General features: G+C 41.5%; 1 protein-coding gene across 1 annotated transcript in view; it reads right to left on the reverse strand.

Moving 5' to 3' along the window:
* ERICH2 (glutamate rich 2) overlaps window positions 1-25,203 on the reverse strand; it is a 35,122-nt gene that overhangs the window by 4,046 nt on the left and 5,873 nt on the right. The window contains exons 7-9 of the mRNA XM_045299338.1: window positions 18,870-19,018; window positions 12,675-12,859; window positions 9,430-9,487 (exon numbers count right to left, since the gene is read on the reverse strand). Of these exons, the coding sequence (XP_045155273.1) occupies window positions 9,430-9,487; window positions 12,675-12,859; window positions 18,870-19,018 (392 nt within the window). The remainder of the gene's footprint in view (window positions 1-9,429; window positions 9,488-12,674; window positions 12,860-18,869; window positions 19,019-25,203) is intronic.

The raw sequence follows: 25,203 nt of genomic DNA on the forward strand, positions 1-25,203 counted from the left end.
AAAATGTTAAAAAAAAAAAAAAGACAAGCTTTTAAGACCCCAGATGCTGTTATTTCTGACAGCCAGGTATATGCTTTCTTGACTATGCTTTGCAATAGCACCCATAGCTTCAGTTACAGCACGATACCTTCATGAGGGCAAACCTTGAGCAGGGCCACATCATAAAAATTAATCGTTCTTTTGTGAGGGCTTATGGTTAAGTGTGAACTCAAAATTCATTCATTCATACAAGTTATATATATATATATATATAATAACAAAACAGCCTTTCAAAGTACTCTCCATTACATTTGTCAAATCTGCAATTCCATTCTTGGAAACAGTTTTCAAACTCATCATTTTTTTTTCTTTACCTCTTCTACATCATCAAATTGCTGTGTTTCACGTCCTTCTTCATTCACGGAAACAAAGAGAAGTCACATGAGCGAGGTCAGGTGAGTCAGGTGCGTGGAGCAAGAGAGGCAGGCTGTTTTGTGCCCAAAACTGGCACAGTTAGATGGCTGCGTGAGCAGGTGCATTGTTGTGGTGGCAAAATCAGTCCCCCATCTGCCACAAATCAGGCCTTTTTTGGTCACAGTGTTCTACAATCTTTGCGGAATCTCTAAACTAAGGTGACCAGACATCCTGCTTTTGGCGGGACAGTCCCGATTTTTAACAATTTTTTTCCGTGTCCTGCGGCGTTTTTAAAAGTCCTGATTTTTTGAAAGAATGCACAAGCTAGGGGATACGGTTTTCACCTGCCATGTGGCTATTTTGCCAGGATATGAGTTTTATCAATGGTGTCCCGCTTTACCAATGTTAAAATCTGGTCACCTTACTCTAAACAGAAAGCTTGACTAACAGTCTGACTTGGTGGAACGAACTCCAAATGCACTGAGTTGACTTTTTTTTTCTGTTTGGGAGGTTGATAGAAGTCCAGAATGAGGTTTGTCATCAATTGACATTTCACCTTTTTTGAAATTAGGAAACCACTTGTATACTTGAGTTATCCCCATAGCGCTGTACTTGTAAGTTGTGTTCAGCATCACAACAATTTCTGCAGCATTTTTCCCAAGCAGGAAACAAAATTTAACAGCCGCACACTGTTTTCTTAAATTGGCTATCACAAAAATGAGGTTTGAACAAAACTGCTTTTCTGAAAAAATTCACTGTGACCAGAGAGAACCTTCCCAGGTGATACCACTGGTTGCCCTAACTCAGAGCAAGTTGCTTGATGCTTGCCTAGCAGGAAAAATGCATACTATGAAAGCACAATTCTGGTTGGGTTTTTTGGGGGTTGGGGGGGGGGTGTAATCCCCTCGTATATCAAAGGTTTATAGATATCCTTGGTCCACTATAGAGGTAATATCAATTTCTTTTGAGAGAAAAAAAAGTAGGTAACTTGCAGAGAACATTTGATAAAACTATCATTAATCTAGAATTGGTTCAGAATTTAAAATACTAGTGAGAAAACTTAAGATGGAAACAAAAGGTAAGATCATTGGACTAAAGAACATGGAGTGTCCACCTCTCCGTGTCTTTTCAAGGGTGCCTACTGGTGAAGTGTTAAGCATGTGTATGCTAGACCAAAGGTTGGCAGCTGCAACCTGTCAGCCACGCTGAAGGAGAGCGGTAGCATCCTGCTTCCATCACGAGTGCAGCCTCGGTTAAATGGCAAACACCTGGTTCACAGAAAGCTTTGGATGACAGTGGAAACCCAAAATCCATTTGTAGGGTCCCCCCCATGGATTAGGCCTCCAGTAAATCCCCTCTGACCATAGTCATGGGATGTGAATAGCTTTGCTATCAGACAGAGCGCACTGTGTAAAGTGGATTGTGGCAGATGCAGTTAGGTTAAATCTAACACCTTATCATTTGATCTCCCTTCTGACCCATTTTAAAGTTGTTTCAGTTTTTAATATTTTCTGCTTTCTTTTTTATTCAGGCTTTCAATGTTTTGTCTAGTCATTGTTGTTGGGTTTTTGTTGCTGTTGTTTGCTTATTTGCTTCCTATTTATGTTTTTGAATGATTTTCTGAGTATGCAGTCCAGGATAGGTAGATCTATAGAGAAAGTAGCTGGCAGGGGAGGGAGGGGGGAAATAGGGAGCTAACAGCAATGAGTACGAGAAGAAAATGTCCTGAAATTGATTGTGGTGATGACTGCACAACCCTTACTTGTTTTAATGTTTAAATAATTTGATATGTGAAATATACACCAAGAAAATGATTTTAAAATATATTTCAGCCTCGGACAATCGATGGGGTAGTCCCTACTCTATCCTATACGGTCACTAGGAGTCCGGATCAACTTGACAGTAGCGAATTTGTTTGCTTGTTTTTAAATAGGTATTTTATACATTTTTTAAGATTTCCAACAAAAAAAAAACACCTTTATATATTTTAACTTGGACTAAAATTTACACATCATCAGTGATCTAAATCTTCCTCCAAGGCTAACTCTGTTTCTAGCTCAGTTTCTCCAACTCCTTCCTTGAGACACTCATTTCTTAAGATGTTACTAGTGATTTGGGAAACCAGGTTGAATAAAGTTAATCAAGCAGAGCTTACAGTCAGAGATAATTGCAGCATTTTATAGAACCATTAACATGCGCATGAGTATTATGATTCTTGCAGAGGAAAATGTAGCTTTTCCAAACATATTTGGCCATGGATTCCTTTCTGGTGGAAAATGTACGAAATCCTAAACTAGTACTTGGAACACAACTGATAGAAAACTTCATGTTGGAATTGGGATTTCCCCAGGGGATTGGACTACAGGATCAGGTATATTCCCATGGTTTAAGCCAAACTAGAGGTAGCTGTCAATTTTCAGGGTGGGGGAAAGGTATCTGCTTTTAGAACTTAGCCTAGCAATATCCATTCTGGGTGACAGATAAAACATTCTTGGTACATGTTTTACAAGCCAGTAGAGTTTGTAAAAGTTGAGTGCTGGGGTTGCTCTTCAGCCTGAGCTCCATGAGGTGCCGACCGGTGCGGCCCCCGAAAAAGATGACCAGATGCGAATCCTGGCTGTGGATGCCTAGCTGGGTGGCCTTGGAGAAGATATTTATTATCTCTGTCCCTCAGTTTCCCTAATGGTAATATCAACTATGATATTGGGTGATGTTTTAAAGGATCATGGAGATCATGTAGATGTGGTAGTTATATAACCCGTTGTCAACTTGGAGACTACTGAGTGAAGGGGTGGAGTTTAGCCCATGGATCAAGTCACTGCTTGATGACCTCATCTGGAGATGCTAAGGAGATAAACAGCTTGCTGGTGTGGCGGCAGAACATACACTCTCTCCCAGTCAGACATTCCTGTTGACATGCCTGTCACCAGAGCTCTGGAGCTGGAGGAGCCACGTGGAGACTGTTTGGTCAGGTACTGCTGAGGGACATTAGGAGAAGCCTGTCTGCTAACTTCAAAGGGCCCCAGATCAATGAGCCATCTGCTCGGCATCAGGCAGAACCATCAAGGCACCACCCTACCTTGGAATTTTTATGGATAGAGCTTTAAAGCCTCTGCAGCTGCAACTTCTACCCCCTCCTTCCTTGTTTGCCCACCTGCAATTTCTCCCCCATCCCTTTATTGTTTACCCTCCTGCCCAGCTTAAAACTTGCTTTCCACCACAAATAAGCATGACTTCTCGGGGCCCCCACTGGGGGCCCATGGAGCTCAGCCGGGAGTTCTGGGCTCCCGTCTCTCTCCCTCTCTGTTCCCCACTCCCGACTGGGCAGTGTGACTTCACTTACTCCTTGCTGGAGCCTGTGAATTTCCCCAGGAGGAGCAGAATAAACTTCCCCTTTTCCTTCTCTCTGGCCTGGCCTCGGTTTATCTTTGCGTCCAACTTAATAGAGACCCCTGCCAGCATTGAGATGCTTCCATCGCCACTGGATTCACAAGACTTGCCACCCACTGGCCTGTGATCTTCCTGCATTTGACGTCACTGCATGTGTTGCATGAGTCTGAAGAGGAATTCATAGATTGGTATCGGACATATGGACTAACATCGGACTTATAGACTTGATATGGACTGGGCTGGGATGTTTGCTTAATATACAATTACTCCTTTAATATAAAGCGCTTTCTTATACACTCATGAGTGTCTATGAATTTGTTTCCCTACTCAACCCCGACTAACACAGTACATAAAGCACTTAGTCCAGCCCTTGGTAAATTGTTGAATGAATGATAGTTATCAGTAGTGGTTATACATTGGGTTGTCATCTGCAAGATCAACAGTTCAAAACCACTAGCTGCTCTGCAGGAGAAAGGGCTTTCTATTCCCATTAAGAGTTACAGTCTCAGAAATTCACAGGGGCAGTTCTATCCTGTTGTATAGGGTCATGATGAGTCAGCATTGACTCAATGACAGGTTGTTGTTTTTTTAAATTAATTTGATCATATCAATTGCCTCACTCCCGTGAAAGCAGGACAAGGACTATCGATTGGAAGTATCGATGCATTCAAATTGCGGTGTTGGAAAAGAATACCGACTAGACCATCGACTGCCAGAAAAATGAACAAAACTATCTTGGGAGAAGTACAGCCAGAACGATCCTCGGAATCAAGGATGGTGAGACTCTGTATCATGTATTTTGGACATGTTATTGGGAGGGACAAGTCTTTGGGGCAGGGCATGCTGACTGAAAAAGTAGAGGGCCAGCAAAAAGGAGGAAGGTCTTCAGCGTGATGGACTGACAAGGTGGCTGCAATGGTGGTCCAACCTTTACGAGGACAGTGCACGCCCAGGCAGTGTTTCATTCTGATGACATGGCGTGGCTCTAAGTTGTAAACAATTCAGCCACATCTGAGGACAATAAATTACCGTCCTGGAGTGATTCTGCACCTAGAGAAAAGCGTGGCTCCTGTCCAAGCTTTCAGTAGATGCTTTTGTCTGACTGAAGGACTGGAGCAGGTGTGTTAGTCGGGTAGACTAGAGAAACATGTTCAGAGACACTCATAAGTGCCTCTGCGACCTGACTGACAGGGTGAACTCCGCCCCTTCACTCTGAATAGTCTCAAGTTGACACCAGATTATGTCACTACCACAGCAGGGCAGCATGGAGGTTCTGCTGTCTAGGGGATCTTTAGACTGGGGCAATCAGGAGCGAGAGTATGTCCATCCTGTTCACTTTTGCATCCCCAGCATTCCAGGGACAGAAGAAGCCCCCAGACCATTAGAAAACTTATGAATGAATATGGACATCTGATTAGGAAGCAGATAAAATGATACTGTAGGCCAATAGCAAAGGGTCCTCTATTTTATTTAAAGTAAAATGGACAACTCTTTCAGGAACGATCCTTTCTGAAAGACCCACTTGCATTTTCCTGTATTAGATTTATAGTGATGAGAAAAATAGCTCTTCTTTTGAAGCCACTATTCTTACACATTCATGATGCTAACGGATGCAGTAGGTCTTTCAGGGCCTACATGTATCCTAGAAGCCTGGGCACCTGTGCTGTGAGCAGAGGTGTGGTGCTCTGATGGGATTGAGCCTCTGCCTCCTGTCTTACAGGTGAAGTGACCAAGAAATAGGAAGATTGATTTGCACAGCCTCACAGTCAATCATGAAATGAACTACGAAAGGACTTGGGGCTTTTGACTTTCAGTCTAATTTAAAAACCATTTTTCCAGGCTGCCTCCAATGCCTGGCAGGAAATGGCAGGAGCCGAGATAGCAGTTCTGCATGAGGCAGCAGGAAAATGGCTGAGGAAATATTAGGGCCATATAAAAACTCTGTGGAAGACAGATAAAATTCCAGCCTTTGCCAACAGATAAAATTTCTGGGGGAAACAAATACACATTTTTTTAAGGCAAAACATAAAGAAAGAAATCACAGGGTATCTGGGACACCAGATGGGAAACCCTCCAGCCAAGCAAAGATATAAACAACTGCACTGAAAATGGACAGCAAAAAAACATAGCTTCAGTCAAGAAAATGGATATGCAAAACATTTCTGAAGGGAGAAGAACGCATTATGTTATACAAATGAATTGCCTTAGACATAAATAAAATAAAGATCCCAGTCAACCACATGTGCCACTTCCAGGCTCTTCAATCTATGAAATTGTCTTTTTCTTTAGTCTCTACTGTCTTGGCCAGGCGTATATGCCTACGACTCAATGGGAAACGGAATGCAGGGGAAGTCACAGGCTTTCAAGTCCAAGCGGGGTTCTGAGCCCGACTTTCTAACATTGTAGCTCTGTGACCCTGTGCAAGGCAGTTCTCCTCTCCACACCTGTTTCCACAACTGTAAAGTGAGGTTAATGACATCTGCTCCATAGAATTGTTTGAGACATTAAATCATATGTTCAAGAATGCTTCCATCATAAGTGTTCAATACACACATATAAAATATGCATGTATATATAGTCCACTTGGGATACATAAGTGTACATATAAAGCTCAGATGGTGGAAAAAGAGACAAAAAATATGTGTCCTACAAGAATTTAGGTTTAAGATATTAAGAGATAAGATCGTTTAAGGTCCATGATAATTAAGAAAACAAGCATTTGTCAGTTCCTCCTGAGACAGCGTGTCTCCTTCCAACTCTCCGTTCTTCCTGGAGCCTTACTGGGCATTGCTAAACCTAAACCCACTGTCATTGAGTTGATTCCAAATCACAGTAGCCTTCTGTAGGGTTTCTGAAACAAACTCTTTATGGGAATAGCCATCAGTCTCATCTTTTTCCTGAGTGGCTGGTGCCTTTGAACCACTGATCTTGCAGTTACAAGCCCACTGCTTGTGCCACAGTGCCACCAGACTCTCCCTAATGTGTCATGAAGCATGGAACTCTGCTTCAAGCCTATCTGTGGAGGCCACGTCTGAGCTCTGGCTGCACAAAGGAGGAGAATGTGACTCCAGCCCTGGCCTAGCCTAAGGCTGATTGCCATGAGGCAGAAGTCAACCCTGCCTCCACCTTCCATCCCTCTCTATCCTATTCTGAGACCAGTATCCCTCCCCAGGCCACTCTACTTCGCTGCTCAGTTTGATAATTCATTGCAATGGCTACACAGAGCGCATGGGCAATACTCGGGATTTACTAGGGAAGCGAACAGGATACAAAATGTTAAAGCTACTCCTCTTCTGTCTACACTGTTGCTTCTCAGTCATGCTAGTAGGCATGTCTTCTTAGCTACGTGATCCCTTGGCCTCTGCCTCTGTGGACCAGGAAACCCACCTGCTACGCTGCCTCATGGACTCCGCATGGCTCCTCTGCTCTGTTTCATGGTCTGGGTGCTGGGGCTGGGATCTCACGTGTGCCCCATTGCTGGCTCTTCTTTCTTGGTGGTCACAGGATTCTCTCCCTGCTCCTGCACTGGCTCATTTATTTACCCAGCTGAATGGCAAAACTGACCATTCCCCACTTGTAGTCTTGCACACAAGACTGTTTGCATGGTCTCACCCAATCATCTGGTGGGAGTTACAAAGACTTGGGTCGACGAGCCAGACCAAATAACTTTACTGTATTATCCGATCTTGTGTTGCATGGTACCTCCAACACCCCCTTCCCACCCCCATGGGATTATTTGCACAGCTTATCCCTCTTGAAAGCAATCTTTTTTCTCAGCTGGCTCCCAGAGCACAATGCTTGTCTTAGGGCCCGCTGCTGAATTCTGGGTTTAAGAAGCCCTCGTGCTGCCGTGGGTAAGCACTTAGCTACTAACGCAAAGGTTGGCGGTGGGCACCCCCCAGAGGCTCTGTGGGAGAAAGATGTGAGGGTCTGCTTCTGTAAAGGTGGCAGCTTTGGAAACCATAGGGGGCAGGTCTGTTCTGTCCCATCGAGTCATTATGAGTTGAAGTCCATTCAGTGGCAGCGGGTTTTTTGTTTGGAACTCCTATTTGCAGAGGAACCACTATTTGATATTGATAGACTAGAGCAGCGCTTCTCAACCTGAGGGGTCGCGACCCCTTTGGGGGTCAAATGACCCTTTCACAAGGGCTGCCCGATTCCTAACAGTAGCAAAATTATAGTTAAGAAGCAGCAACGAAAATCATTTTATGGTTGGGGGATCACCACAACATGAGGAGCTGCATTAAAGGGTCGCGGCATTAGGAAGGTTGAGGACCGCTCAACTAGAGTGAATAGTTACTAGGTGAGCCAGAAGGGGTGAAAACCAAACTAAACTCTGCGTGATGTCAAGCCCAAGAGGGCTTAGAGCAAGTGTGCCGTTCTCAGCTTACACAGAGTAGGGGCTCCACATACAGGGGGGCTTCAAAAGTCTGTGGGGAAAATGGAATCACAAGCTAATGGAATTCTCCCACAAATTTTTAACATCCTCTCCTAATATTTGTTGGGAGCAGGGGGAGAGAGAAAGGGAGGGAGGGCACTGTAAAATGGGATAACCCTGTGAAGATGGATTGGTTTGAGGTTCTTCATCCCACTGGCCTGGCACTTAATGGGTATTCATTGGTTCCAGTCAGGCCACAGGCATTTTATTGAGCGCCTGCTCCTATGAGCGGGGCACCAGAGACTGACAGATGGGCACATCAGCACATATATTCTGTAAGCTTCAGTCAGTGGCTTTCTAAAATGAAAAATGTGATCTGTAGGTTTGTAAGCAGTAAATCCTACAACAGTATAAGTACAAGGCAAAACAACTATTCTGAATGTCAAGCCAAACCACTAAAAACCAGGCAGAATGCAAGCTAAGGCAGATGATGTCACCTATCTACTCAAAACCCTCCGATGGTTTACTCTCCTACTCATATGGAATGATTGGGCGCCGTATTTCCAATGGCCTAGAACGCAGCCTGGTTCATGGGGGCACTGCAAATAGTTGTGGAACTACGTGCTAAGTGAGGTTTGACTGCTATAGTAACTGGCACTTCTTTATGCTTTCTCTGAAGACAAACAGTTACTAGTCCTCCATCAGGAGGGTGAGGATTTTGACCTACTTGCCAGTGGTGGCAATTGTTGTGGTTAGGTCCTACTGAGTCAGTTCCAACTCATAGCAATCCTACGCTTAATGGAATCAACCTGCACCGGTTCCACAATTGTTATGCCTGAGCCCATCGTTGCAGCCACTGTGCCAATCCATCTTCTTGCTGACCTCCACTTTGTTAAGTGTGATATCCTATTCCTCTTTCTCCTGATAAAATGTCCAAAGCACGTAAGACAAAGTCTCATCGTCTTCCTTTCTACGGAGGATTCAGGCTGTCCTCCTTCAAAGATAGATGCCTTTGTTCTTTCAGTAGCCCATGGTATTTCAATATTCTTTGCCCATACCATAATCCAAATGCACCAATTAATCTATTCCACTTAAAGGTCCTGCAGAGTTCCAATCAGCCCTCTCACCAGAGGACCTAATTTGCTATCAGGGAATTACTGAAATGCTACAGAGAGTTCACTAGCCTTATGATAATGAAAACATCTAACATATTATGGAATTTACTTAGTAACAAAAGACTGGAAAGTATAAACATATATTGTACTTACTCATCTGACATAATTTTTTCGCCAGATGGTAGTCTCGGTCCATTTCTGCTCTCAAAAACTGGAAAACATTAAAAAACTCATTAAGAGGTTGTTTCAGAGATAATTTAAGTATGTGATGAACCCCTTAGAAAATATTCCATCCCTGATGATTTTGCTTTTAATATTTACACACGTTTTGCCATGAGTGAGTCCCTAACCAATCATCGAGGATATTTAAGAACCTCTTATGGAAAGGTAAGGAGCCCTGGTGGAACATCTTATCTGCTAATGGAGAGACTGATGGTAGAACGCACCAAGAGGGATCAGTGCAGAAAGACCTGGAGATCTGCTTCTATAAAGATTACTGTATAGAAAACCCTAGGAGGCAGCTTCTGTAAGTTGAAATCAACTGGAGGCACCTGATAACAACATGGTAAGGAGAGAGGGACATTGCTGCTGTCGTGGTAGAATTGCCGTCTTCTCTGTGGAATGTAGAATCCACAAGGTTTGATTCCGTGACAACACACCTCAATATGCAGTTGTCATCCATTTGTTCGTAGAGGCCTGTGTGTTACTATGATGCTGAACAGGTTTCAGCAGAGCTTTCAGACTAAGACAGACTAGGAAGAAAGGGCTGGTGATTTATTTCTGAAAACAGCCATTGAAAACCCTATGGATTCTAATGGTCCAATCAATCTGCAACCAAGTATATGTTTGGTGCAGGACCGGACAGTGCTTTGTTCCATTGTGATCAAGAGATCACTGAGCCAGGGGCGAACTAAACAGCAGCTAACAGCAAGATGACAAAGTAGCATGGAATAGTGTACTGCTTTCTGCTCGCCTGCATACTGTACATGTACGCCCTCTCAATTTGAGAAGAAATAAGTTGATTTAACTGGCACGGATAGTAAAGACAATCAGTTTATATTAGTATTTCTCTGGTACAGATTCAGTCTTTGAAAATATGTAGCTGAAAAAAATGAAGGCTTACAATGATTTTAATTATTTCCCGGGAATGTTCTTATATCTATAAATCTACTACTGCTCTAAGAGTATAACAAATAAATACATAAACCATCAGTAATCTTTTGGACAATATCTGGTGGTCTAACATGTGAAATTGAAGCCCCGAAGGAGAGGAGAAAGAAAGGTTAGATAAAGTATTTGAAGAATTACTAGCTGGACATTTTCCTAATCTGATGAAAACTATAAATGGATAGATCCAAGAATCTAAAGGAACAGAGGAAACACGAAGAAAAACAAAGCAAGACACATCATAATAAAATTGTTCCAAACAAAAATGCAGAGAAAAAAAATTAAAGGTGGACACAGATATTATATACAGATAGATATTGTAGACATCTAATCTGAAACTATGCATGCCACTGGACGATAGAGTAATTTTTCAAAAGTCCTGAGAAAATAAAACACATGCCCCAATAGGTCAGAATAGAATTTTATACTCAGCTATCATCTTTCATACATGAAGATAAATTTGAGTTTTTCAGATAAACAAAGCCTAAGAGAATTCATCATTACCACAATTATATCACAAGAAATATGAATAACATTTTTTGAGGCCAGGCCCAAAAAAATTCTATCAAATAGAAATTTGGATATACACAAAAGTATGCATGTGTATGTGTGTATACAGGTATATGTGGGTAAAAAATTGTTATACAATTTTTGAGTCTTTTTACTAGATAAGTGATCATTTAAAACAAAATACTACATTGTGAAAAACATGACAATATTGCACAGGATGAGAATGTAGAAGTGAAAACATACTGTTAGAAGGTTCTTCCAACATCTAAAGAGACTTCAAAATGTTCACAGAGAAATGCCACCATTTAAAAATTTCATTTTTCAACTAACTTTTTATCAGTCTTCTCATCTTAGTTAAGGGCTGTTTGTGCTACCACAACCGGTACAGTGAAAGAGTTTTGTTCTCCACAGAATTATCAGTAGATGATTATGATACTTATTTTAGTGTGATGTTTCAGGCTTCTGAGGTTTTGCCCATGCTGTTCCCATACCACAAATACCTTTCTACTTGTTTGCCAGGTGAATTCCTTCAGTTCTTCTCCCTTCAAGTTTATAAGACTTTATTCATATTTCTTCCTCTAAAAATCTTTCCCTTATTCCTTATTCTCCCCCTTCTTTTCCCAATCACCATTTAATCTTGCTTGTTCCCAGTGAACACGATGTTTTTTTTTCCTCTAGCATGTATATCGCTGTATTGTATTTCATTATATGAGGGCTTTGTGGTAGTTATATAATCGTTTGTCAATTTTGAGGATTAGGAGTGAAGGGGTGGAGTCTAGCCTCTCAAACAAGATATCACCAATGAGGCCTCTGTGTAGGCCTGGCCTTCTCCTGAGAATTCTGGGAACTCTTGTCTTTTCCTCCTTGGAAGTGGGAGACACTGATCTCTCTCAGGTCACTCCTTTGGAGACTCGCTACTGACAAGGCTGGCCTCCTGCCAGACATTCCTGAGAAGCCACATGGACCAACCCTGATGCAGCCCTGGGTGCTGGAGAAGCCACATGGAGACCCCTGCTGTTTGCAGCCTGTGGCTGGACTGCCTGCATTGCTCTGTCAAAGACTCAGCTGTCTGCTTCCTTGACCTTGGACCCAGCAACCCTCCTGAGTTGAAGGACTTCCAGTATATTAACTGTTGCACAGAAGTGAGTTGAACGGAGGAGCCCTCTGTACTGCTGTGTGGACTAATCAGCTGTTATCTTCCTTTGTGCTGTGTTTCACTATCCTCTTACATCTATATAAAACCATAAGTGTCCATGGATTTGTTTCTCTTGTCTACCGGACTAACACAGGCTTCAAAAAGTTCACGGAAAAATGAAATTGAAAAAATCATTTTCCACAACTTTTTGAAGCCCCCTCATATTTGTGCCTGTTAATTCTCAAAGGCAAGAATCTGTCTTATTTATTTACTTCTACATCCCCAGCAACTAGCAGGTGCTGATTATGTAGAAAGGCTTCGACATTAAGGCTCATTTGAGAGTTTTATACCAACACTTCTCTTACTTCTACCTCTGCTTTACGAGAACACTGCGTAGGTCACCGGAAGAATCATCTTTCATCTCTAACTTGGCTAAGAAGCAAGAAAGATGAGAACCCAGGCAAACATCTCTATGTGGGGCAGATGCTTTACATTTTCTTAATTTTTTTGCCTTCAAGGCTGTATACAATTCAGTTATTTCAATATTTTTAGGTTTCTTGAACCATAACACACAAATGAAACTTACTTCTGTCATTAACTCTAATGGGGCACGAGTAACCTTCTTAGGGTTACTGGTTTCATCATCTCCACCATTGGCATCGTCTTCACCATCATCATCTGTGGATTCTGACAGTTTGTCCTTAGTGTCCTGAGGGCAGTGTTTGTTATTTTTCACCTGTTTTGCAACGTTTGCATCTTTCCCCACTGTACCTAAAACAGAATAAGCATAATTTAATCAAACATTGGAAATGCCAGAAATTAAAAATGGTTAGGTCTTCGTTATAACAAATGTGCACATGGACAAGTGCAGTGTGTGGCTTCCTGTTCTGGAGATTTTTTTTCTTGACTAAATAGCACAGCAATAACCTTACCTCGTTTCTATTTCAAAAAAAGGTAACAAGACTGCCACGTGACAGACGAAAACCCCAAACCATTAAAACGGAACCTACAATAGTATTGCTTTGTGTTTGAAATTTTAATTGGAATATTCTTTGTAAACATTAGATAAATTCAAGAGAAAAGAAATTAACATTACAGTATCTCCAGAAATATATTTCCTAAGTCAGTCTTATGAAAAGGTAAATAATAAAGAGCTTGGAGAGTAAGAATAACTCTAGGGAGATTGAAAAAAAATTCTTGCTAAGTAGGTCATTAATCTTTGGATACTTGAAAATAATTTCTACATAAACACTACATACAAACACAGAGAGAAAGGGAGACAAAGAGAAATGGGAAGCATTCTGGATATGACCAGAACTTACATAACATTTAAAATAATTTTTAAAAATAGCAGCACAACATTGTTAGCACCGGAAATCAAGCCCCTCCAGTTCAAAGACACTCAAAATACGGCTTGATTTCTGATGCTAACAATGTTGTGCTGCTTTTTATAAAGTTGTCGATGGTGATCCCTCAGATGTGGACTGCCTATTCCTTCTGTCTAGTCTGTTTCATAGTCCGGAAGCTTTGCTGAAACATGTTCACCAAGGGTGACCCTGCTAGTATGTGAAATACTGGTGCATAGCTTCCAGCATCACAGCAACATGCAAGCCACCACAGCACAACAAACTGAGACGAATGAGACTAAGAAACAGACCAAAGCAAAATGAAGGATAAGCATTAGAGACTACCCATTTGGTGCCTAGCACTGTGCTGAGTGCAAGGAACACAAAAGTGAGCAGACATAACTCGATCTTGGGTTACTCATTCACAAGCTAACTGGAGAGCAAAAACCAAAACAGGTCATTATAAAATAGCATGAAAATACAGTAAAAGATACGTCACTAAGTAAACAGAACTAAGAAGGACCTCATATCGGTTTGGGGAGTAGTCAGTCTAAATAGACCAGATGGGGCATGGCATGTGTGTGTTGCTGCCAAGTAGCTTGGTGTTCCATAAGGGTCAGGGCTGGGGTTGAACTATTGGCAGATACTGGAGCCATGGAAAACCAAACAAAATGCAAACTCACGCCATAGAGGCAATGCCTACTCATAGTGACCCTAAAGGACAGGGTATGGAAGTGGAAAGCCCTCATTCTCCTGTGGAGCAGCTGGTGGTGGTTTTGAACTGTTGATCTTGAAATTAGGAAGGCCAATGTTTAACCACTACACGACCAGGGAGCCATGGAGTCAGGACGTTAGCCTAAGAATAAGGGGATACTAATGAAATATTTTAAGCAGGGAAATATGTGTTTCCGCTCTGCATGTCTGAAATAACACCTGGAGAGTAGGGTAGAAGGAATTTTTGATGAGGAACAGAGAGAGTAAGAAGCGGTTGGAGGTCTTTGTAAAGTCTGGATGAAATATGATTCATGCAGTAAATGATAAGGGGAAGAGGTAATAGGGATGGAGAGAAGGAACTGAATTAGAGAAATATTTGAGGTAAAAGTCCATGGCACAATATTGGAACATTTTCTAAACTTCAGCACATTTATCATTATTCATTTAGCCATATCAGAGAATTGTCTGATTTATTTACTTAGTATTTTTCTTTGAATCCACTTACTTTTTAAACCTAATGATTTTGTCAAACCTTAAAATATTATCACACATGAAACTGATGGATGATTTAATAACCATTATGTGGTAGTTACAAAATCTGGTGTCAATTTGAGACTATTGAGAGTGAAGGGGTGGAGTTTAGCCTGTCAATCAGGTTGCATTGTGACCTCATTTGGAGGTACTTCGGAGATAAGTAGGTCACTGAAGGCTAGACCCACTATCTCTGCGAGACATTGATAAGTTACATGGGGCTATGCTGATGGAGCTGGAGAAGCCCTGTGGAGAGCCCTGCCAACACTGAGATGCTTCCACCGCCACTGGATCCACTAAACTTTCTACATACTAGCCTGTGATCTTCCTGCATTCTGTGTCACTGAATGTGTTGCATGAGTCTTAAGAGGAATTTATAGATTGGTATGGGGCATATGGGCTAATATCCAATTTATGAACTTGATCTGGACTTGGCTGGGGTGTTTTCTTGATAAACAATTACTCTTTGATATAAAGTTCTCATTACACACATATGAGTGTTTCTGGATTTGTTTCTCTATTCAACCCGGACTAACAAACATTATCCCAATAAATTTACTATGTGCCATCATTCTTCTCAACATTTTACATATGTTAACTCATTCTCTCAACATCCCAATGAGGTGAGACTATTATTGCCTTTGACAGAGGAGGAAATTTTAGGACAGCGAAGTTAAAGAGCTTGCCTGAATATATAGAGGTCTAAATACAGGCATGTACACATGTAAATATATTTATATATGATGATGGAGAAATAGATCTACATGCATATATATTTATAGGTTTAGTATTAAGGTAGCAGATGGACATTGGGCCTCCACTCAATAATTCCTCAAATCAAGAACACTTTTTCTATTAAATTGGAAATCCATGATGTACACCTTCCCGACGTGATCGCTGAAGACAAATGTATGCATAAGCAAATTTGAATAAAGCTGATGATGCCCGGCTATCAAAGATATAGCATCTGGGATCTTAAAGGCTTAAAGGTACAAGCGGCCATCTAGCTCAGAAGCAACAAAGCCCATGTGGAAGAAGCACACCAGCCTGTGTGACCACGAGGTGTTGAAGGGATCAGGTATCCGGCATCAAAGAACAAAAAATCATAGCATTGTAAATGAGGGGGAGTGCAGATTGAGGACCCAAAGCCCATCTGTAGGCAACTGGATATCCTCTTACAGAAGGGTCGCAGGGAGGAGACGAGCCAGTCAGGGGGGCAGTGTAACACTAATGAAACATACAAGTTCTTAAATGCTTCCTCCTCCCCACTATCATGATCCCAATTCTACCTTACAAACCTGGCTAGACCAGAGGATGTACACTGGTACAGACAGGAACCGGAAACACAGGGAATCTAGGACAGATGATCCCTTCAGGACCAGTGGTGAGAGTGGCGATACCAGAGGGTGGAGGGAAGGTGGGGTAGAAAAGGAGAACCAATTATAAGGATCTACATATAACCTCCTCCCTGGAGGACGGACAATAGGAAAGTAGGTAAAGGGAGATATCGGACAGTGTAAAGATATGACAAAATAATAATAATTTATAAATTATCAAGGGTTCGTGAGGGGGGGGGAATGAGGAGCTGATACCAAGGGCTTAAGTAGAAAGCAAATGTTTTGAGAATGATGATGGCAACAAATGTACAAATGTGCTTGACACAATGGATGGATGGATGGATTGTGATAAGAGTTATATGAGCCCCCAACAAAATGATTTTTTTTAAAAGAGCGTGCCCTACTTGACAGCTAATAAGTGGTCGATCTGGAAGTCGGTGTGGTTCCAGAGTCCATACCCTTAGCCACGCCTGATCTGACTTTTTACTAACAGACATAAAGTAAGTCCACTGCGATGAGTTTCTTTTATAAACGATCTGTGCCCCCTAACAGCCTCGCTTTGGGTGAGGACGCTGACTCTTGTTTTTGTGGAGGCTTTTCGGTTTCAAGTCCTGCTACACACATTCTTTCTTGTAGGATTCTGAGTGCTGGCAAACCTTGTGAAAGGCCCTCTTAGTGGGGGTTTGGTCATGAGCTACTGTTCGTTATGTAGAAGGATACTCTAAATAATGTAGACACGCTTGCATCAGAAAGAAGGGAATGAGGAAATCCTGTAGAACTAGAGACCATTGACAATGTTAAGAACACAAAGACCAAAAAGAAAGAGCAAACTCCTGACCCTTAAACCAAGTACGGCCCTGGAAAGGGTTCTAAGTTCTTCAAAGCGTCTGACCCTAAACCAAGCACAGTACGGCCCTGGAAAGGGGTACTAAGCTCTTCAAAGCGTAGGCTGGCTGGGCTATTTAGGCCACCTACCTGCTTCCATTTCCTTTGCAGACTCCATCAGCTCACAACCATCCTGACCTTCCAGTGAGTCCCTGGCCTGCTCACTGATGTCACCAGGGGAAGGTCACAATAGGGTAGCTTAGGGAGTTCATGTCACAAATCTAAAGTAGAGTCCTTTATTTACACTGTAGCACCCATCACAACTGTGGTGGCATGGAATTTCTTCATATGGCTCTTCTACTCAAGTCTCCCCAAATGATTGTCTGGGCCCCTGCAAATACAGTGTGTGTGACACCAATAAAGGGGATGGGTCGTTTCTCACCTGCACACACACACACACACACACACACACACACACACACCCCGTGGCTATAAGGATGAGGCATTTTTGAAGCAGCAGCAGTGAAAGGAGCCCTGAGGACTTGGGACGTTCAAGATCTCTGCCTGCAGTGGTAGAGGCCTCTGAGCCCAGATGCATCCGAGATGGTGGCATGGAGGCTCACAGCAGCAGCACCGAGACTGTGGGGTACCTTCTCATCTGCCTCAGACTATGGAACTGTGGGCCAGAGTGATGGAGACCAAGGCCAAGGGCTGAAGACCCTCCGGAGAGGGTGACCACTTCTGAGACTCAATTCCTGGCTGAGGAGACCAATGACTTAGCCTTACTGTTTGCTGACCCTGACTTGTGGTAGCCTGTTGACTCCTCCAATAACCCCTATTAAGTATGGTCTGTGAGTTCTGTGTGGCCCTTACAACAAATTATTGAACCCAGCATAGAGACAGAGTGGCATGGGAGGAATGGCTGGTGTCCGAATAGGGAGTGAAGGATGGAGTGTGGGAGCAAGAGAGAGTGTGGATGCCAGAGGAGGTCAAATAAGAACACTTCCATTGCTGTTTACCACAACAACCTCTAATTATCTTCTGTAGTCACTGAAAAAATAGTCATGAATTGAGTATGCCACCCCCCCAAAATACAAAGGGGTGTAAAAAAGTTAAAGCTGAATGGAATCTTTCTAGGAACTCTTTGAAGCCTCCTCATGCGCTAGAAAATCCTGTGTGGTTTATCCCACTAGGGGATGGTTTTCTTTGCTGCATTAATGAGACAATTATTAGTGGAGGGGGTGCCTTAAGTCAATCTCTTCTGAGATAGAAAAGAGATTAAACAAGCAAGCTAGCCCGCAGGCAGGTTAAGAGAGATGCCAAGACATACGCTTAGGAGCAGAAGCTCAGAGAAGGTAAGAATTTTTCTCCTTCCATCAACAGAGAAAAGCTTCCTTGAGTGAACAACCTGAATTAGGACTTCCAGCCACCTAAACTTTGAGAAAATAATGTTTTTGTTGCTAAAAGTCACCCACTTGTGCTATTTCTGTTATAGGAATAGCAGACAACTAAGACAAGTTTGGTACCAAGAAGTGGTGCTGTCCTAGCCAATACCTAAAATGTGGAAGTGGTTTTGATACTGGGTAATGGGTGGAGACTAGAAGAGTTTTAAAGTTGTATAAATGATTAAGTTGGAATGTATATTCTCAGACTAAATAAATAAGCATTGAAATGCATTTTTTAAAATGTAATGAATGTGAACTTAAAGTAAAGTAAAGAATGAGAGACACAGACCATCTTCCGTAGCTGGCAGAAAGAGAAAGCTGTCAGGGTCTGGGCCTCAGATCAGTTGCTGTTGCATGAGTGGGACTTGGAATGAACTCTCATTTCATTCTAGAATTTAATACCCTGCCATTATAATCTTATGGAATATATGCCACAGATCCCATATTTGGCTGCGTCTGAGATTGGGAAAGTTACTCATTCCCTTGGCTTACTCCAGATCTACAGAGCTGTCCACAGCCCTGTCATGGAGGATGGGAGGCGGCATTGAAACCCAGTTAATTTAAGAAAACAAGTGCTGTTTACCTGTGCCTTCTTTTAAGAAGGGAGATGACCACAGCTTAGACTGGAGGTGTGTTAACGTATCTTTCTTTCTGGTACTCTTCGAAGATACTCGATTGTCAGTATGTTTTAAAGAGACTTTCTTCTCATTAGTCACTGAAGAGACTTCTCTCCTACATGTTAAAGTACACAGATCATGAAAAATAAAATAGTTTCCAGAGTCACATTCTGTAAAGGGTTCATAAACAGATATTTCATTTAATACCTAATACATATTTAACATAAATATAGAATGTAGTAACAATAAACTAAATAGCAAATGGCAGGATCTTCTTTGTGTAGAAGTATAAAAATAATTTTTTACTGATAATTAAAGCTTTATTTCTACCTATCATGGTGAAAGATTCTTCGAATCTTTTCCGCGTTAACGTAAGAGCATACAGGCAAGCAGTGGGATCAGTACCTTGGGTGTGTGAGTGTGGTATGATGGAGCAAGAATATTTTAAAAATACAAGCTGTGGGGCTTTGTTTTGTCTTCAAGTTTATGAATCAATTTCTGCCACTGCTAAGTATCATACTTAAGGAGAGAGGCCAACACTATTATTAACCTTGGTCATAATATAAGAGCTTGCTTCTTAAGCAGCTGAACTAAAACTGGGTTAATTTTCCTTTTTCCCACCTTTACAACTGAATTTTCATATGAATAATAAAACAGTGAGCCAAGACATTCTTGTAGTTCACTGTGTTCATACAGAGAAGAAGCACACAGGCTTGGAGGGAAAATAACTCCATTCTTTTTGAGGTCTTAAGGACCTTTCAACATGCCTCCCTTAGTTTAATAAAAATTTTAAATACATTTTAATAAAGTTTAATAAAATTCAACTTTTAGATTGCATTGGGAAGATACAAAAAGATGTCAAGCATTATTTCCCCCCTGGAAATATGGAGTGTGTTTTATTGGAAGCACTCACTCCTCTATGCCAGGAAATTTGGAGGACAGCTACTTGGCTAACTTACTGGAAGAGATCCATATTTGAACCCATTTCAAAGAAGGGTGACCCAACAGAATGCGAAAATTAAAGAATAGCAATATCATGTGCAAGTCAAATTTTGTTGATCATCATCCAACAATGGTTGCAGCAGTACACTGACAAGGAGCTGTCAATTTCAGGGCATCAGGCCAGATTCAGAGGAGGATGCGAAGCAAGGGATATCATCGCTAATGTCAGCTGGAGCCTGGCTCAAAGCAGAGAATACCAGAAGGAGGTCTACTTGTGTTGTATTGACTATGTAAAAGCACTCAGCCATTGATATCATCACAAACACTGGATGGTCTTGAGAATAACAAAACACTTTATTGTGCTCGTGTGGAACCTGGACATGGATCACAAGGCAGTTGTTTGAATTGAACAACGGAATACCGCATGGTTTGAAATCAGGAAAGGTGTGCGTCAGGGTTGTCAATCTGAGGGCTGAGCAAATAATCACAGAAACTATCCTATGAAGAAGAATGTGGCATCAGACTTGGAGGAGGGCTTATTAAGAACCGCTGACAGGCAGATAACACAGCCTTGCTGGCTACAAGTGAGGGGCCTTGAAGCACTTGCTGATGTAGGATTGCAGCCTCCAGTGTGGATGGCAACTCAATGAAAAGAAGACCAAAATCCTCGCGACTGGACCAGTAGATAACATCATACTAAACAGAGAAAAGATTGAAGTTGTCAAGGATTTTGTCATATATAATTGAGTAATTAATTGATCCATAATCCTCATGGAAGCAGCAGTCAAGAGATCAAAAGACACATTGCCTTGGGTAAAAATGCTGCACAAAATGTTGAAAAGCAAGGATATGACTGAGAACTAAGGGCGCCTGACGCACACCACGGTATTTTCAATGGTTTCATGTGCATCTGAAAGTTGGACTTTGAATGAGGAAGACTGGAGAAAAACCAATGCATTTGAACTAGATTGGTGGTGGAGAAGATTGAAAATCCCATGAACTTCCAAAAGGACAAATAAATCTGTCTTGGAAGAAGTACAGTCGGAATGTTCCTTAGAGGCAAGAATGGCAAGATTTCACCTCACATACTTTGGGCCTGTTGTCAAGAGAGGCCAGTCCCTGGAGAAAGGCATCACGCTTGGTAACGTAGAGGGGCAGTGGACAAGGAAGACCCTTGGTGAGATGGACCGACACAGGGCTGCAAGCATGGCTCTGGCCTACCAGTCATTATGAAGCCGGGCCAGACAGCGTTTTCTTCTGCTGTATTAGGGTTGTTATGAGCCTGGAGAGACGCGACAGCACCTAACAACAACAACATCCCCCCACCTCCCCCCGCCCAAATTATAAGAGCTCCAACCCCTCCCTGAGATGGAAATCCAGAACATAAGCAGTTCGATGAGTGGCCTTGTGCACTAATTTAGCAAACAGACGGAATAATTTGAGAATGAGAATCTTCACTCACAGAAACAAAGACAGAACACACACACACACACAGTCACACACACCCCCACACACACCCCCTATATGTGCTGCTAAACTAATACCAGTCTCAGGAAATGAAAAATGCACAGCACATTCTGGCTTCTGTTTTTCTCGTTGGTAACTGTGAAAGAATAAAAGGAAACCAAGAAGAAACTGCTTGAGAAAAATTGAGAATCACTTAAGTATTCAATTCCCACTCTGGTAATGCGCCTATTATGCCAGCCAGTGATGACTAGACTCACATACGCGCCAACTCCTGCTCTAAGGCACCTGGTGGCAGAGGGTTACTTGTTGGGCTGCTAACTACAAGGCATATCTATCCTTGAGAGTGGAATTTGGCTAGTATAGTTCTGGTTATTGGACCAACTCAAAATACCTTATTATTCAAGGATTTAAACATTGACAAAGACGAGGCTTTCTACTCCCATAAAGATTAATAACCTCAGAAACCCATGGGGACAGCTCTACTCTGTCCTATAGGGTCACTTTAAGTCAGAACTGACTCAATGGCAGTGATTTTGATCTTGGGTGTTTGGAATATGTGATCTAGATACAAGGGTTTTAGTGCTTTTTCCCCTAGGTTACAATATTTCATTGAATCTCAGATTACCATCTATTTATTAACATTCATTATTCTTCATGTGCTGCAAAAAAACCTAGTGCCAGGCAGCATGCCATCAATTGTAAAAGATGTCCAAGTACTAAGAAAATGTTTTAAAATGGCACTTACATACTGATTATGGTACAGTCTGAAGGAATAGAGTTGGCTGGTATATAGTTCTGGTTATTTGAATAATTGAAAATACCTTTAATAATTTCAAGGCAATAATGTTCTAAGGTAAATGGCAGCAGTGGTGAACATGCAGAAAAATACTCAGATGAGAACTGACCAAATCCATCATTTTAATAGTAAAATATGAATTCCTTTCTGCCCATTTCCCAGAGGCTCTATGATATGCAGTTTCAGAGACTCAGAGGACCAAATTTCAATGTCTTCTCCAACTATAATCTATTGACTTGCACTTGAGAGAGTGGTTTTACTTATGGGAATAATGTCTCTAACCATGTAAGAAACACAGATAATTAGTATATGCTGAAAGGTGCTATTCAACTTTAAATAGTTACAATTGAGGAAAGATTCAAATTTTTACTTGATATAATAAGATCAATTGGAAGCAAAACGTATATAATTTAGTAACTACTAAAATTATAAAGGTTAGTCAGGTTAGGTACTCTACTGGAATATATTTATGCTAGAAAATAGATATCTAAGTCTTAAATGTTTTCCTTAGTCTGTTATAATCATTGGGTATGTTTACAAAATATCCTCAAATTTCTATTGGAAATAATTTTTTTCTTAAAACATACACTTTAAGCTTTATTTTGAAAATGATTTCTATTTGTCAAATATGCACCTAAAATAAAAATTATTTAAAACTTACTTTTCTGACAATGTCTTAGCTATATTCAGAGACACTTGCGTTGTTGAGGAATAAGGTTTGCTTGCCAAGGTTGGTCTGTATCCAAAGAGGCATTTACTTAAAATTTTAAAATGAGAATAAAAAAATAGCTGTCATTCATTTTAGAAAAGATGATAAAATAGATGCTTACTGAATAAGATATAGGTAGAACTTGTCCAAACCCAGAATAAGAGTTGAATATAATGGGTTTGTTGGCTTTAGCCACTTACCTCCTGTATACCTTTAAGTATGTTTGAAAGGTTGACCAAAAAAGCCAACAGGTGAAAGGGCTACACCAGTGTTTCCCAAAGTGAGTAATACCACCTGCTGGGGGCTGCTGCAAAAGCAGACACCTACACTTTATTTTGGATTATGGGCTACAGTATAAATGTTTTTAATTGTCAGGGGGCAATGGGTAATTTGTTTCTGAAAAGGGGCAGAAGGTCAAATAAATTTGGGAATCTGTGGTCTACACTCTATTTATACAACATTGTCTACATTAAAGATTTATGTTACTTCTACTACTAAAACAGGTTTTACATTAAATGCAGTTTGTTGATGGACAACTCTTCCACACATGGGGCCCTTAGAAGAAATGGGAATGATACATGTGAGCCCTGTGGCACAGTGGTTATGTGTTGGGCTGCTAGCTGAGAGGTAAGCAGTTCAAAACCCCACCAGCCACTCTACAGGGAAACGACAAGGCTTTCTACTCCTGTGAAGTTAGGGTCTTAGAAACTCACAGGGGCACTATTGACCTGATGGCAGCGAGTTTGTTTTGTTTTTTGTGTGCATGTGCATAGAAGCTCAAACTCCTGGTTTATGCGATCCATATTCTCTCCGTGTGACTGCAACTAGAACAACAAATTGGAAGAAAATGCCTCCTTTTGCTTATCCCAACCCAGATAAAGTCTTTTGGACAACCCTGTGTCAGACAGGCAAGGGGGGTCAGGAGGAGGGTGGGATGAAAACTAAACTGACAAAAATTCTCCCTCAATTCACACTGTTCTCCAAGCTTCTTTTTTTTCTTTTCTCCAGGACTGGCCTTGTTTACTTTCAACACAAGAGATACCCAAGTAACTCAAAACTATATACCTGTGAAGCTTATCGGCACGCTACCCACCCCGCTCCTCCCTCATGCCAAGCAATAACCTACCAAGCCCAAACTCATTTTTGCAAGTGATTAAAGGGAACATGATCATTTATCCTCCAAAAAAACCCACCCCAAAACCAAAACCACAGCAGTTTGATAAACAGATGCAATTACTGAAGAGAAAAAGAGAATAAGTTGTTACTCTTTTATTTTGACCCAATTCGCATTTGATTTACCCCTGGAATTTGACCATGTTGGGATGTGGATCACTCCTTCGTGCAGTTACAACACTGCTTATAACAGCCATGTGAATGCTAGGACCCATGGTTAGGACCATCTCCTTGGTCAGAACAAGGCCAGAGGCTGACTGCAGAAGCAATCATCAACTGCTCACATACAGGTTGAAGACGAAGAAAATTAAGACAGAGCAATGTGGCCACCTTCAGTACATTCTTCCTGCATTCAGAGGGCATCTCAAGGGCGGATTCGGTGCCTGGAATAGTACAGATGGTAGACAACAGGAGCTGCAGGATGACATCAAGGACATCACACACGAAGAAAGCAAAGGGTTGTTAAAAAGACCGGAAGGGGGGAAAAAAGATCAAAATGGATATCACAAAAGACGACAGAAAAGAGCTGGAGAGAAAGATTTCATAGGGCAGCTCAAGAAGACAAAGGAAAGTATTACAATGAAATTTGCAATGACCTTGAGTTAGAAAGGGATGAACATGGTTGGCATTTCTGAAGCTAGGGGGAATTAGATCAAGTCTGAGGTTGCAAAATTAGAGGATTCTGTGGACAAATATTGAATGGCCAAAAGAAGATGGAAGGACTGCAGAGTCACTGTACTAAAACATACAGAAAAAAAGAAGCAGACATACATATGTGTACTCATTCCAAGGACAGATGATCCAACAATATCATGAATATTACCTCTGAGTAATAGTATGCTGAAGATAATTTAAAAATAGTTGCAGCAGTACACTGACAGAGTATTGCTAGAAAATAAAGTTGGATTCAGAAGAGAACGTGGAACAAGGGATATCACTGCTGATGTCAGAGGGATCTTAGCCGAAAGCAGAGACTTTACTGAGTCCACAAAGGCATTTGATTGTATGGATCAGCACAAATTACTATAGACAACACAGTGAGCAGTGGCAATTCTAGAACACTTACGTGAACTTAGGAGGAAGCTGCACGTAGACAAGAGGCAATTGTTCACACAGAACAAGGGGATAGTACATGGTTTTAAATCAGGATAGGCATGCAACAAGGTGGTTGTCTCACCATATTCATTTACTCTTGTCTATGTACAGAAGACCA

This window comes from Echinops telfairi, unplaced genomic scaffold (genome assembly GCF_000313985.2).
Source record: "Echinops telfairi isolate 266 unplaced genomic scaffold, ASM31398v2 ScPeMD7_4;HRSCAF=17, whole genome shotgun sequence".
NCBI classification, from domain to species: Eukaryota; Metazoa; Chordata; class Mammalia; order Afrosoricida; family Tenrecidae; genus Echinops; species Echinops telfairi.